The sequence below is a fragment of the Coturnix japonica genome, chromosome 1 (assembly GCF_054131305.1).
Source record: "Coturnix japonica strain WE chromosome 1, WE-NBRP24, whole genome shotgun sequence".
Classification (NCBI taxonomy): domain Eukaryota; kingdom Metazoa; phylum Chordata; class Aves; order Galliformes; family Phasianidae; genus Coturnix; species Coturnix japonica.
This window is the reverse complement of record NC_140663.1, coordinates 123,290,373-123,305,316: the sequence shown is the minus strand read 5'-3', so window position 1 is coordinate 123,305,316 and position 14,944 is coordinate 123,290,373. Positions and strand designations below refer to the sequence as shown.

Here is a 14,944-nt window from a genome sequence, read left to right as displayed (position 1 = left end):
CACCCTCTGCGGCCTTTCAACCAATTGCTTATCCATCTAGTTGTCCACCCATCAAATCCACCTCCCTCCAATTTGGAGATGAGGATGTGATGGGGGACCATGTCAAAGGCCTTGCAACACAGGAAAGGCTTGCAACGTGTCAGCATCACCCCTTAATATTGCTTCTTTTCTGCACTGCTCTAAGACACCACAGTACGCTGTAGGGAAATTTGTCGTTCCTGCTCCCTTCAAATTATCATCAGGAGGAAATGCGCCCGATTCGCCTTCCGGATACACTGGACCAGGGTCACAACGATCCCCTGGTTTCGATCCGTCCGTGTCTTTAACCACTTTACACGCCGGCTGCACAGACTCACCAGCGCACGACGTGGGGGGGGCGGAGGGCGGAGGCGCAGAGAACGACGTGGGCGGAGTAGAGGGCGGGGGCGCGGCGAGCGTCGTGGGCGGAGCGGAGGGCGGGGGCGCCGTAGAGGGCGGCAACGCGGCGAACGTCGGGGGAGGAGCGAACGGCGGGAGCGCGAGGTGGGGGGTTTGCGGCTTTTTGTCTCCCGGAATCGGGGGTGGGTCGGAGCCGCCAGTCGGATCCGGGCACGGGCCGCTTCCCGCAGCGAGAGGCAGCGGCGGGGGTGGGACGGGGGGCGGCAGGGAATGGTCTGAAGAAATTCTTTCCCGTCGTGATTGCTTAATCCCTTTCCATTATCCGGCTCCAAACGGACAACAGCTTAGCAGCCGTTCTGTCTTTAGCGAGAGAAGCCTCGTAGAGTTTTGAGCCAATTTTGTCCCAAAGTTCTCCATCGAGAGAGAACCCAGTTTTCGGAAATTCAGGGACATTTTTGCTTATCCATTTAAGAAGAGTAGCTAATGCTGAAGTAGACACAGTCTCATCCTGATACAGTAACACTGACCGCAATACTTCGAGATGTACTCGTTGCTCCCTCGTTAGTGAGCTCCCCATAGTTCCCGACTGCTCACCTTCTGTCCTGCAGAACGGTGCGGGCGCGCGCGAAACAGTCTCTCCGAAGTTCAGTCGGGCGACGCTGCCGGACCGGGCTCGCTCAGCCGCGGGTTGATTTGCTCCACGCAGTGGGCGCCATTTGCAGCGTCTCAGGCACGGACTCAGATGTGAACGATCCAAATCATTTATTACAAGTTCTCACATCCCTTATATACCTTCACAAGTTGTTATTTTCTAACTTTCCCATCCACCCTTACAACTTTCCCAAACACCTTTACATGTCAACAAAGCATTCTACAAAACACTTTTCAACTGTCCATGCAGGCACATATCCAATCAGAGCTGTGAGACTTCTTCTCCTTGCAGAGGTGTCCTTGGTTCTCATGCTGTTTATCTTGCTCCACAGCTGCTGCTCTGAACAGCTTTTCTTGTATTCCCACAGGAGAGGAATTAGAAAAAGGAACAAATCAATGGGACCCTCCTGAGAATCTCCCCCCCCCCCCCCCCCCCCCCCCCATATAACCCCAATGAAGCACAAAGGGAGACAGGCACTGCCCCAGTATGAGAAAATGGTAAAGCACATAGGGTCATTTCACAGAAAAGGGGGGACATGCTGGGCTCAGGAGAGAATTAAAATTATGTGAAAGGGGCATCAAAAACTTTCCTTTCCCAGACACTAGCTGTACCAGCACCTCAGTGTGCCCCTTATGGGAGGTCCCAATGGGACAAGGACAAATATGCTATGTAAACTCCCCAATCACAAGTGGAGAAATTAGAAATTTTAAGAAGAAAATAAAATCTTTAATTGAGGATCAATTAAATAAGACTAAGAGTAGCAAAACACTTAGATCAATTTCCGGGGCTTTCAAAATTTTGGTCCCACCAGGAGCCCCTGGTAAATATAAAAGTGGGACCTGAGGGGGAGGAAGTTGTGGTTTTAGTTGATACAGGGGCAGCTCATTCACTGCTGGCCCATAAGGTGTCAGGACTCAAATAAATGAGGCCTTAAACATAACAGGGGAAGAGAGAACCTGGACGACAGTACCCCTTTTTATGAATACTGATTTAAAACTAGGGGATAAAGATGAAATTGAGAATCAAGAAAAATATGAAATAAGGCCATAAAAATAAGGGTGGAACAGCCCAAGGAACTGAATGCTATGGATTGCTAAAGGAAATTTATATGGTACTAAGGGTGTTTGTGGAAACTGAAAAACTGTATTGTTTGATCTGTCGGTTCTGAAGGAATGAGACAAACTCCTTTGATGGTGCATTGGTATGAGAGCAACCCCCCTGCACTGTTCCCGCCCCGCCCCCCCCCTCCCCCCCCCCCCCTCCCCCAACAAGGTCTCTTAGAGAGAGAGAGAGAGCCAAACAGAGACTGCTGTTGTAAACCACAAAGGGGGAGGTGGAAAAGGGGGAGGTGGAGAGGACAGGGCACTGGAAGTGAGAACAGCCTTCATGTGCAGAGGTCTGGGAAACCTGAAATTCCAGTGTTAGCACTGGTCACCTCTGGAGAGAAAGGGATGAAAATGAAATAGGATGTTAGTAGTTTATGTAATGATGAGAGTTTGGAAAGTGAGAAAGTTTGGGACAGACACAGGCTGAAGAAGGCAAGGACTGGCAAGGTATAACAAGGATATCAGGACTGAAAAGAGGTGAACGATATGCAAACAAAACAAAACTGATTGACAAACAGATAGTAAGGGAATTGGTGATAATAACAGCTGTTACTGTTGTGGTGCTAGAATAGGGCCGTAGGACCCAGAGATCCCCTCAGGGAGAGGTGGGGGGAGTGGGGGCTTGAAGTACCCAAGGAGGGCTCCGCCCCACTGGAAAGAAATCAGTGTGCAAACTGCAGCAGGAAATTGCATCTAGGGAAGTAGGATAAAGAGATTTATTTTCTGGTGGATATGGGTGCTTCTTACTACTCACATATGGTTTTGTAACAGTAGTAGAAGCTACTGCCCAACAAGAAAAGGTTTCCGTTTTTTTGGATTAACTAAATACAAGGTAAGTAGGAATGCAGAAATTCTTTTACCTGCCAGGTTACTCTGGCAAGAAATTTAATAAAACTAAAGCTAAGGGTCCAACAATATTGACTGATTAAAAAAACTGTAAGTCTGACTTTAGCACAAATGGGGAAAAACAATGTTGTACAACCCAGGAGTCACAGCAATATCAAATATGATGCACTTAGGGGTGCGGGCTTCACTGGCTTTACACACTGGCCATATGGGGCTGTTAAAAGGTGAGTAAGTTTTGCCAATCACTTCCTGATTCTCCAGCTGGTGAATCAAATCATGAATGGGGAGCAAGGAATCCCTGTTGGTGCGGTACTGCCGCCTGTGTACCATCTTTGTGTCAATCGGTACCTGCTGCTCTTTTACTCGTAGCAGCCCCACAACAGATGGGTCCTCTGACAGGCCAGGCAAAACAGACAGCTGCTTAATGTTGTCCATATCTACAGCAGCTATTCCAAAGGCCCATTGATACCTCCTCAGATCCTTGAAATGCCCCCTTCTGAGGTAATCAATACTAAGTATCACAGTCTCGTGCGGGTTGGAAGGGACCTTAGAGATCATCGAGTCCAACCCCCGGGATTCGAGCCTCCTGTGTAACAGAGTGGCACTTCTACCACTTGTGCCACAGAGGGGATTCGAACCTGGGCCTCCAGTGTTGCAAGCGGCATTCTTACCACTGCGCCACCGGAGGCGCCGTGTAAGTACACACGGAGCCCCTGGGCCAGTCACAATAGGATGTTTTTGCCGGTCTTTACCAGTGAGGCTTATTTCAGCCTCCAACACAGTCAATTCTTGAGAGCCCCCAGTCACTCCAGAAATATGGATTGATTCTGTCCCTTCATGACTGGAGGGCATTAGGGTGCACTGTGCACCGGTATCCACCAGTGCCTTATATTCCTGTGGTTCTGATGTGCCAGGCCATAGAATCCACACAGTCCAAAAAACTCTATTATCCCTTTCCCTCCCCTGACTGAGGGCAGGGCCCCTCTGTTGGTTACCTGTGATAACTGGAGCAGCTCTACTGGTGGTTGGTCTGTTGTGTAGTTCTCTCTCCTGTGCTCGTAGTACAGGAGTAGGCTGGTCATGCCACTTCCTCATGTCTTCTCCGCGGTCACATAGGTAGTGCCGCATGGAAACACGTGGTGCAATCATACTGTTGTTCCTTGCTCCTCCTCTGCTTCTCCTTCTTTTCGTTCTAGACACGTGGACACCTGTTTCCATTTCTTGCCTTCCACAGGGGCAACTGATATTGTTACTGGTGCCTCCTGTTCAGAATTCAACAGATCAGCGTTGTTCAACTGATCAACGTTGACTTGGGATTTTTCTTTTTTGGCTTGAATCTCAGATCGGAAACTCTCTGTCCCCAAAATAGTACGATATAGAGCACGGTATGCATAAGCCAAACCCCAAATAAGGTTTACCTCCTTAGATCTCTGACCCAAATACTCACTTAATTTCTCAGGGTCCCTTAGGTGTTCAAGAGTGAAAACCCACGACACTGTGGGTCCCCATGCTTCTAAGATTTCTCCTAAACCTTTCCATATTCCCTGCCAGTCAGCATTCTCTTGTTCTGGACTCTCTCTCTCTGTTTCGTTCGATTTGTTAGCCTCAATTATATTATATTGTGTTATCTTGTATTTCGATATCATATTTAGTAAAATAAGTTTTTCCTCCTTAGATTGTCGCTGTTTTATCCCACTCCCCTTTTTCCCCCTCCTTTCCGGGCCCCGGGGGGGGGCCCACGGGGTGGCTTCCCCTGTCACGGGCATAGGTAAATCTAAGTAACCCGTGACACCGTACGGCTGGGCCTCCAGCTGGCCAGACCGTGGGCAGCGTGGCCTCCTGCCCCGCAGCCATAGCGGTGGACGCCCGCTCAGCCCGGAAGCGCACCGACCCCATCCAGATACAGAACAGACCCACCGGGAGTGCTGAGACAGGTGTCGTCCACTCAGGGCTGCGCTGCTCTGCTGCCGGCTGCCCTGCATGGGCTCGGGGAGGGGCCTCGCTCTGACCGGAGGTTCTTACACTCGAACTGGAGGATATTGCACACGGACTGGAGGGCATCACATTCGGACTGGAGAGCGTCGTGCCCAGACTGGAGGGCGTCGTGCTCGGACTGGGGTGTATCTTTCCTGGACCAGAGGGCATCAAGTTTGGACCGGAGGGTGTCACGCTGATATAGGAGGTCATTTCTCTCAGCTCTGAGACTCTCCATCTCAGCTCTGAGAGTCTCTCAGCTTCAAAACCTTTTTCTCTCTCTGGAATGGTATTGAATAATGCCCGATAAGCATTAGCCAGGCACCAAATCATTTGTGTCTCCTGCGATCTGCCTGAGCCATAACATTCCTGCCTCAAACATGTGATCAAGCTCTTGGGATTCTTCAAGTGTTCAGGAGTAAAGCTCCATGACACTGAAGATGTCTGTCTTTTATAAGTTTCTTCAAAGCCTCACCACACTCCCTGCCACTCAGTATTCTCTGGTTCTGGGGAAGACTTCCTCCAAATATTATAGGTCCAGATACTGAGTGAGATTAATAAAATAACCAACAGTAAGTTCAGGGAGATTGACAAGACTGACAGTGTGGTCAACTGGGCATTCAAAAACTGCATAAAGGATTCAAGTAAGAACATTTTTTTTCTTCTCTCTTTTTTTCAGTAGCAAGATAGCAAAGCTCAAAGTTTACAAATATCCCGGGGTACTGGCATTCCGCCCGGACTTTCAAGTTCAAGCTCTCAGGTGCAGAAACGTAAACCTCAGATAGCTCACTAACAAAAACTCTCTGAAAAAAGCTAAAAGAATAGCAGAAAAACAGCTGCTCGTTGCCCACATTCTCCACCAAAATCTGTCACGGGTTAACCGAAAATCTACCTGAGCCCGTGACAGGGTGACAGCTGGCCTGCAGGGCTGCTGGCCCAAAAAGGAAAGGGAAAAAAGGAAAGATAGAAAAGAAAACAGCGGCAGCAATCTAAGGAGGCACACTTATTTACTAAATACTATATCGAAATACAGGATAACACAATATAATAAAATATAATTGAAATTAAGGCTAACGAATCAAGCAAAATAGGAGAGAGAGTGAGTCCCAAAACTGAGAGGCCTACTGTAGCTCTAGGCAAAACGGCTGGAAGGCTCCCACACGCTCCCCCCTGGCTCCGAGGATTCAAGAGAGCGAGTCCAGCCCCGAAGTGAGATTATATAGTGTCCGAGTCCTGTGACTTATCCCTGACCGTGATGTTCTCTGGGATATGTACTCTTCTTCTGTCAGCTGCACATTCGGTTAAATTATCCATGCTTTACATTATGTTATGATGTTGAATACTGATAGCAAAATTACAAAATCATGACAAACCCGAGGGAGAGGTGAGTGTGGATGTGGAGGGAGGCCCACCTGTGAGTGTGCCTCAGGGGAAGCGGACACACCCGTGCCTCAAGACTTCCTCCACACAGAAGGATAGAAGGGTAGTATTCATAGGTGACTCCCTTCTGCGAGGAAAAGAAGGCCCTATATGCCAGCCCAACCCTACCCGCAGGGAGGTATGCTGCCTCCCTGGGGCACGGGTCAGGGACATTGCTGGGAAACTTCCCAGTCTGATCTGCCTTTCTGACTATTATCCCCTACTGATAGTTCAGGCTGGCAGTGAAGAAGTTGGTAAGAAAAGCCTGAAGGCTATCAAAGATGATTTCAGGGGACTGGGGAGGATAGTTGAAAGAACAGGTGTGCAAGTGGTTATTGCATCTGTACCTTCAGTGGCAGGGAAGGATACTGAGTTGGGCTGAAGAGTTGGTGCAGACATAGGAGTTTTGGGTTTTTTGATCATGGGGCAATTTACTCGGCACCTGGCATGACGGTTGCAGATGGAAGTGGACTGTCTCCAAGGGGTAGGAGGGTTCTAGCCGAGGAACTGTTGGGATTTATTGACAGGTGTTTAAACTAGGTATGAAGGGGGAGGGGGACAAAATGAGGGCCGCTGGGTCTGAGGCGGCAGTTCGAGACTTAAAACAGAGCTTGATGGGTAGAGGAAATGGAGTTCAAAGGCATGGAGAGGGGTGGGGAGATGCTACTTCTCTCAAGTGCCTGTGTACTAACACACACAACATGGGTAACAAAAAGGAAGAACTGGAGTTCTGCATGTGGTCGCGTGGCCATGATCTCATTGCGATCACGGAGACGTGGTGGGACAGGTCATATGACTGGAATGTTGTCATGGAGGGCTATGTGCTTTTTAGGAAAGATCGGCTGGCAAGGCAGGGTGGTGGAGTTGCTCTTTATGTGAGAGAGCAGCTAGAATGTATTGAACTCCGCCTGGGGGAGAGTAATGTATCAGTGGAGAGCTTGTGGGTGAGAATCAAGGGGCAGTCTGGTAAGGGTGACACTGTTGTGGGTGTGTACTACAGGCCCCCTGCTCAGGAGGAGGAGGTTGATGAGGCCTTCCGTAAGCAATTGGAAGTAGCATTACACTCCCCGGGCACTGGTACTTATGGGGGACTTCAACTATCCAGATATTTGCCGGACAACCAACACGGCCAGGCATGCACAGTCCAGACAATTCTTGCAGTGCGTTGCAGACAACTTTCTAATGCAGGTGGTCGAGGAACCGACACAGGGTGAGGTGTTACTGGACCTTATTCTCACCAACAAGGAAGGACTTGTTAAGGAAGTAAAGGTCAGGGGCAGCTTGGGTTGTAGTGACAACAAGATGGTGGAGTTCAAGACCTTGAGTGGAAGAAGCAAAGCAAAAAGTAGGATTGCTACCCTGGACTTTAGGAGAGCCAATTTTGATCTCTTCCGGGACCTACTTGGGGCTATCCCGTGGGCCAGGGTATTAGAAGGCAAGGGGGCCTGTGAGAGCTGGTTAGCATTTAAACAGCTCTTCTTCCAAGCTCAGGATCGGTGCGTCCCTGTGACTAAGAAATCAGGAAAAGGTGCCAGGAGACCCGCATGGATGAGCAAGGAGCTCATGTGGAAGCTCCAAGGAAAGAAGAAAGTTCATGATATGTGGAAAAAGGGTCTGACCACTTGGGAAGAATATAAGAATGTAGTCAGGGACTGCAGAGATGCGACAAGGAAGGCTAAAGCCCACCTGGAGTTGAATCTAACTAAGGTGATAAAGGATAATAAAAATGGCTTTTTAAAGTATGTTAACAGCAAAAGGAAGGCTAGGGAGAATGTAGGCCCCATACTAAGTGAGGGGGGCGTTCTGGTAACGGGGGATGCTGAGAAGGCAGAAATACTGAACGCCTTCTTTGCATCTGTCTTTAGTGAAAAGGCTCTCCCTCAGGAATCCCAGACCCTGTGTAGAGAGTGTTATTTACAGCTGGTTAGCTGAGAAGGGTCATAAACACAGTGCAGCTAAACAAGCAGCCATACCACCTGCAAGGACAGCAAGAACAACAGGATGCCCTGTGATGGTGAGAAACTAGCCATGATTTTGTGAACTCAGCAAGGGAGTAATTTTCAGGATGATAACAACAAGCTGCAAAGATACTTGGCGATGGTATGTAATTGGGAACCAATGATGAGCTCCGCTTTTGCACTATGTATGAGCGAATTATCCGTATTATAAATGTATAAGCAGCCAAGGAATAAACGAGATTAGCTGATCATATGTCAATGACAGGTGTGGTCGTTTGCTTTTCTCCCGCCGTTCTACAACAACCCTGGAGGTTAATGAGAGAGTCTGGGCAATGGGATATTTCCCTTTAGTCAGGGAAGAGGTGGTCCGTGAGTGCCTAGGAAACATTAAGGTCCATAAATCCATGGGACTTGATGGGGTGCATCCACGGGTGCTGAGAGAGCTGGCGGAGGTCATTGCTGAGCCGCTCTCTGTAATCTTTCAGAGGTCTTGGAGAACTGAGGAGGTGCCTGAAGACTGGAGGACAGCCAATGTCGATCTTAAAAACTGAGTGAAATTCGGGATCTAAGAAAGGACTTCACACACCACCCAAAGGAGCCTATTATCACTTGGTTACTTTGATGTTGGGACAATGGGGCTAGCAGTTTGTGGCTCGATGGCAGAGAAGCTCGCCAACTGGGTGGCCTTGCCAGGGACTCAGCTGTGGACAGAGGTACTGGCACATGCCATGATCAGTCCTACACCCTCTGGAAGCGGATGTTGTTAGCCGTAAAAGAAAGATATCCCTTCAAGGATGACTTGATGCCTGAGAAAAAGAAGTGGACTGATATGGAGAAAGGTATCCAATTTTTGAGAGCAAGTGCTGTGGTGGAAATGCTACACAGCCCCCACTTCATCTATAATGACCCAGACAAACTACATGATCCTGAGACAATCCAGTGTACACGAAATATGTGGCGTACATTTACAAAGACTGCATAAGAAAAGCATGCCAGTACACTTGCAGCAATGTAAGGCAGAGGGGCAAGGAGACCCCTTGTGAATGAACTGGTTAGTAGACTTCAAGACTATGAGTTACATTTAGGCTCTTGTCATGGTTTAGTAATTTTGTAATTTTTGCTATCAGTATTCCACATCATAACATCATATTAAGCATGAATAATTTTACTGAATCTGCAACTTATCAGAAGAAGACTACATCTCCCAGGGAACAACACGATAGGTCACGGGACCTGGACTCTATATTAACTCTGTCGCAGAACAGACTGTCGTCTTTCGAGTTCTGGCGTTCAGGGGAGTGTGTGGGAGCCTTCAGCCGTTCGCCTAGATTCACAGTAGGCCTCTCGGTTACGGGACTCATTCTCTCTCCTATTTTGCTTGATTCGTTAGCTCAATTTCAATTATATTGTATTATATTGTGTTATCCTGTATTTCGATATAGTATTTAGTAAATAAGTGTGCCTCCTTAGATCGTTGCCGCTGTTTTCTTTTCCTAATTAATTTTTTCCCTTTCGGCCTAGGGCCCCTCCGGGGCCTACGGCCCCCTGTCACGGACGCAGGTGGATTTTAGTTCAAACCGTGACAGATTTTGGTGGAGAATGCGGGCAAATTGAGTTGCTGTTTTTTCTGTGTTTTCTTCTGTTGCTCTTTTAGCTTTTAACAGAGCTACGAGTTTTTTTCCCTGTTAAGGAGCTATCTCGTGTTTGCGATTCTGCACCTGCGAGCTTGACCTTGAAAGTCCAGGCGGACTGCCAATACTCCGGTATATTTTATAAACACTGCTGAGCTTTGTTTTCTTTTACTTTTTTCTCTCTATTGGAGGGAAAAAAAATGTTTTCTCTACTAAATTTGTTTTACCAGGGACTGTGTGCCATTGGTTCCTTTTTTGAGACGCTCCGAACATATTGGGCCATGTTTAAGCTAGCCACTTTTTCTTATGGAGCTATACAATTGTATAATGGATTGAAAGCATGGTTAGCAATGCTCACTTCGTATCTGTATACAGCTCCAGAGGGAGCAACTAATGCAACTAATTATACAGAAATGGTGATTTTTAAGCGTGCTCCTCTTTCTTTCTATGAATCCTTTATGCAGTTTTTGAATGATCAGTGGGCCACACTCTTAATCTCCCTGATCTTACTGTTGATTATTGTAATAATCTCACTCAGTATCTGGATTTATAACATCCGGAGGAAGTCTTCCCTAGAACCAGAGAATACTGAGTGGCAGGGAATTGAAGAGATTCTCAAAGGACAGACATCTTCAGTGTTATGGAGCTTCACTCCTGAACACTTGAAGAATCCTGAGAGTTTGATTGCATATTTGAGGCAGGAATGTTGTGGCTCAGGCAGATCTCAGGAGGCACAAATGATTTTGGGCCTAGCTAATGCTTATTGGGCCTTAGTCAATACCATTCCTGAGAGGGAAGTTTTTGAAGCTGAGAGAGAGAGTCTCAGGGCCGAGAAGGAGAGTCTTAGAGCTGAGGCAGAAAAACTTTGGGCTGAGAAGGTAGAGAGAGAAAAAGCTTTTGAAGCTGAGAGAAAAGATCTCCTGTACCAACGAGACTCAATCTGGTACGAGAAAGAGAGTCTTAGAGCTGACGCAGAAAAACTTTGGGATGAGAAGGTAGAGAGAGAAAAAGTTTTTGAAGCTGAGAGAAAAGATCTCCTGTACCAACGAGACTCAATCTGGTACGAGAAAGAGAATCTTAGAGCTGACGCAGAAAAACTTTGGGATGAGAAAAGCTCCCTGCAATCCCAACTCAACACTCTCCAGTCCGAGCGCGATGCCCTCCGGTCCGAGCACGACACTCTCCAGTCCGAGCACAGCGCCCTCCGGTCCGAGCACGACACTCTCCAGTCCGAGCACAGCGCCCTCCGGTCCGAGTACAACACTCTCCAGACTGAGCGCGATGCCCTCCGGACCGAGCACAATGCCCTCCAGACCGAGCACAACACTCTCCAGTCCAAGTATGACGCCGTCCAGTCTGAGTGCGGCACCCTCCAGGCCAAGTATGATGCCTTCCAATCCAACTGCGACACCCTCCGGTCCGAGCACGACGCTCTCCAGTCCGAGCACGGCGCCCTCCGGTCCGAGCACGATACTCTCCAGTCCGAGTACAGCGCCCTCCGGTCCGAGCATGACACTCTCCAGACTGAGCGCGATGCCCTCCGGTCCGAGCACGACGCTCTCCAGTCCGAGCACGGCGCCCTCCGGTCCGAGCACGACGCTCTCCAGTCCGAGCACGGCGCCCTCCGGTCCGAGCATGACACTCTCCAGACTGAGCGCGATGCCCTCCGGTCCGAGCATGACACTCTCCAGACTGAGCGCGATGCCCTCCGGTCCGAGCACGACACTCTCCAGTCCGAGCACAGCGCCCTCCGGTCCAAGTATGACACTCTCCAGTCCAAACACAAAGACCTCCAGTCCGGGTACGACAATCTCCGGGCAGCGCGCAGCGCCCTCCTGTGTAAGCACAACGCTCTCCAGTCTGAGCACGAAGCCCTCCAGTCTAGTTATAACGTCCTCAGGGCAGAATGCGACACCCTCAAGTCTGAACCGTATGTACTCCAACTTAACCAACCACCGGGGGCACCAGATACAATGTTGGTTGCCCCTGTAAGAGGGCGAAAAACAAAACGAGTTTCAACTCAGATAGAGAAAATGCAGAAGGAGTTAGAAGAGCGGAGGGAGTTAGGAGAGCAGGACTCAGGAGAGCAGGGGGACTCAGGAGAGCAGGGGGACTCAGGAGGTCAGGGGGACTCAGGAGAGCAGGGGGACTCAGGAGGTCAGGGGGACTCAGGAGAGCAGGAGGAGTCAGAAGACCAGAGGAAGTCGGCGGAGCAGAGGTTGTTAGAGCAGTATAAGAAGATGTTAGAGGAGGAAAAGAAGTCAGAGGAGCAGAGAAAGTTAGGAGAGAGAAAGTTAGGAGAGAGGAAGAAGGAGGAAGGTCGCCTGGAGGAAATAACACAAGCGTCAGAGTCAGGGTCAGAGTCAGACGAGGAGCCAAAAGCTAAATTTTCTTTACGAGAATTTCTCGAGTCCAAACTTATAGATGGGGCAGCCTCATCAACACAGCTGCCAACATCAACACCTGGGACTCTTGATAGAGCAAAAGGTGAGCAAAGTATTACGACCATTATTGATCGATCTTTTAAACTGAGTGAAATTCGAGATCTGAGAAAGGATTTCACACGTCAGCCAAAAGAAAATATGGTCACTTGGTTACTTCGCTGCTGGGACAATGGTGCCAACAGTGCGTGGCTCGATGGCAGTGAAGCTCGCCAACTGGGTAGCATTTCCAGGGACTCACGTGTGGACAGAGGTATAGGCACATGCCAAAGTCGGTCCTACACCCTCTGGAAGCGGATGTTGATAGCGGTAAGAGATAGATTCCCCTTTAAACGGGACTTGGAGCCTGAGAAAAAGAAATGGACTGATATGGAGAAAGGTATCCAATTTTTGAGAGAAAGGGCTCTGGTGGAAATGCTCTACAGCCCCCAGTTCAATCGTAACAATCCAAACCAATTACATGATCCTGAAGCAGTCCACGTTCCACGACAAATGTGGCGTGACTTTACAAAGGCAGCTCCAGAAAAGCATGCCAGTGCACTTGCATTGGTATATGGCAAAGGGGAAAGAAAGCCCCTTGTAAATGAGCTAATTAGCAGACTTCAGGAGCTTGAATTATTTATAAGCGCTACAGAAGTTAAGCTTTATACTTCAGCCATTGTCCAAATGGGAAAAAAAATAGTGGAAAGGTTAGACAAAGTGGAGGAAACACAAAGTGATATTATTGACAAATTGGCTAATGTGCCTGATGTAGATGAATCCACGGTGGTACCAGATGATGGAAACCAGGATTTCCACGATCGCCTATTGAGAGAGCTAAACAACATGAGTTCCTCTCGACCTGTATCATCGAAAATCTCAACCATAAAAAAGAGACGACCTCGTATTCAAGCAAACGACAATGATAAGACCATACGTTTTGCCTTGTTGTATTTCTTGAGTAATCATGGGGAGGATATAAAGAAGTGGTATAACTCATCCACTTCTGCACTTCAGGCACGAGTGAAAGAATTACAATCCAAAACAACCACCAAGGTGAACTCTTCCAAACGGGGGAGAGTTCCAGTTGCTGCAAGTCAACGAGGTAAACAATAGAGGGGCCCTGCCCCCAGCCAGGGGGGGGAAAGGGACAACAGAGTATACTGGACTGTGTGGATTAAGTGGCCTGGCACATCTCGACCACAGAAATATAAAGCCTTGGTGGACACTGGTGCACAATGCACCCTAATGCCCTCAAGTCACCAAGGGACACAACCAATTTATATCCATGGAGTGACTGGGGGTTCCCAAGAATTGACTATGTTGGAGGCCGAAATAAGCCTCACTGGTAAAAACTGGCGAATGCACCCTATTGTGACTGGTCCAGAGGCTCCATGTATACTGGGAATCGATTACCTTAGGATGGGATATTTCAAGGATCCCAAGGGGTATCGATGGGCCTTTGGGATAGCTGCTGTAAACACAAATGGTGTTAAGCAGCTGTCAACTTTACCTGGTCTGTCAGATGATCCTTCTGCTGTGGGGTTGCTCCAGGTAAAAGACCAAGAGGTACCAATTGCCACCAAAGTGGTTCACAGACGGCAGTACCGCACCAATAGGGACTCATTGCTCCCCATTCAAAAGCTAATTCGCCAATTAGAAAATCAGGGAGTGATTAGCAAAACGCACTCGCCTTTTAATAGCCCCATATGGCCAGTGCGTAAAACCAGTGGGGAATGGAGGCTGACGGTAGATTACCGTGGCCTGAATGAAGTTACACCTCCATTAAGTGCTGCTGTACCAGACATGCTAGAACTCCAGTATGAATTGGAGTCAAAAGAAGCTAGGTGGTATGCCACCATTGATATTGCTAATGCCTTCTTTTCCATCCCATTGGCTGCAAAATGTAGGCCACAGTTTGCTTTTACCTGGAGAGGTATTCAGTATACCTGGAACCGTTTACCCCAGGGGTGGAAGCACAGCCCAACAATTTGCCATGGATTGATCCAAGCTGTTTTGGAACAGGGTAATGCTCCTGAGCACTTGCAGTATATTGATGACATTGTGGTGTGGGGCCATACAGCAGCAGAGGTTTCCAAGAAAGGGAAACAGATAATCCAAATTCTTTTGCAAGCTGGTTTTGCCATTAAGCGCAGCAAGGTGAAGGGGCCTGCCCAGGAAATCCAGTTCTTAGGTATAAAATGGCAAGATGGACGTCGTCACATCCCAGCAGATGTGATTGACAAAATCACTGCTATGTCTCCGCCCACAAATAAAACAGAGACCCAATCTTTTCTGGGAGTAGTGGGCTTTTGGAGAATGCATGTCCCAAACTACAGCCACATAGTGAGCCCTCTCTATCAGGTAACACGGAAGAAGAATAATTTCTCATGGGGTCCTGAGCAGCAGCAGGCTTTTGAGCAGATAAAACAAGAAATAGCCCGTGCCGTGGCCTTGGGGCCAGTACGGACGGGACAGGATGTGAAGAACATCCTCTACACTGCTGCTGGAGAGAAAGGTCCCACCTGGAGTTTGTGGCAAAGAGCCTCAGGAGAGACCC

At 48.5% G+C, this 14,944-nt stretch overlaps 1 protein-coding gene across 2 annotated transcripts; it reads left to right on the top strand.

Moving 5' to 3' along the window:
- The first annotated feature begins 9,410 nt into the window (after window positions 1-9,410).
- Window positions 9,411-14,673, top strand: LOC146762695 (uncharacterized). Of its 2 annotated transcripts, none has more exons than XM_085533904.1 (2): window positions 9,411-10,761; window positions 10,804-14,673. In XM_085533904.1, exons 1-2 carry the CDS (start codon window positions 10,165-10,167, stop codon window positions 13,498-13,500), a joined length of 3,294 nt encoding a protein of 1,097 aa, XP_085390030.1. In that variant the 5' UTR covers window positions 9,411-10,164; the 3' UTR covers window positions 13,501-14,673. The 2 variants fall into 2 exon arrangements, with proteins under 2 accessions (XP_085390030.1, XP_085390029.1); XM_085533903.1 differs by having other exon boundaries at window positions 9,411-12,085; window positions 12,122-14,673.
- Window positions 14,674-14,944: the final 271 nt, after the last annotated feature.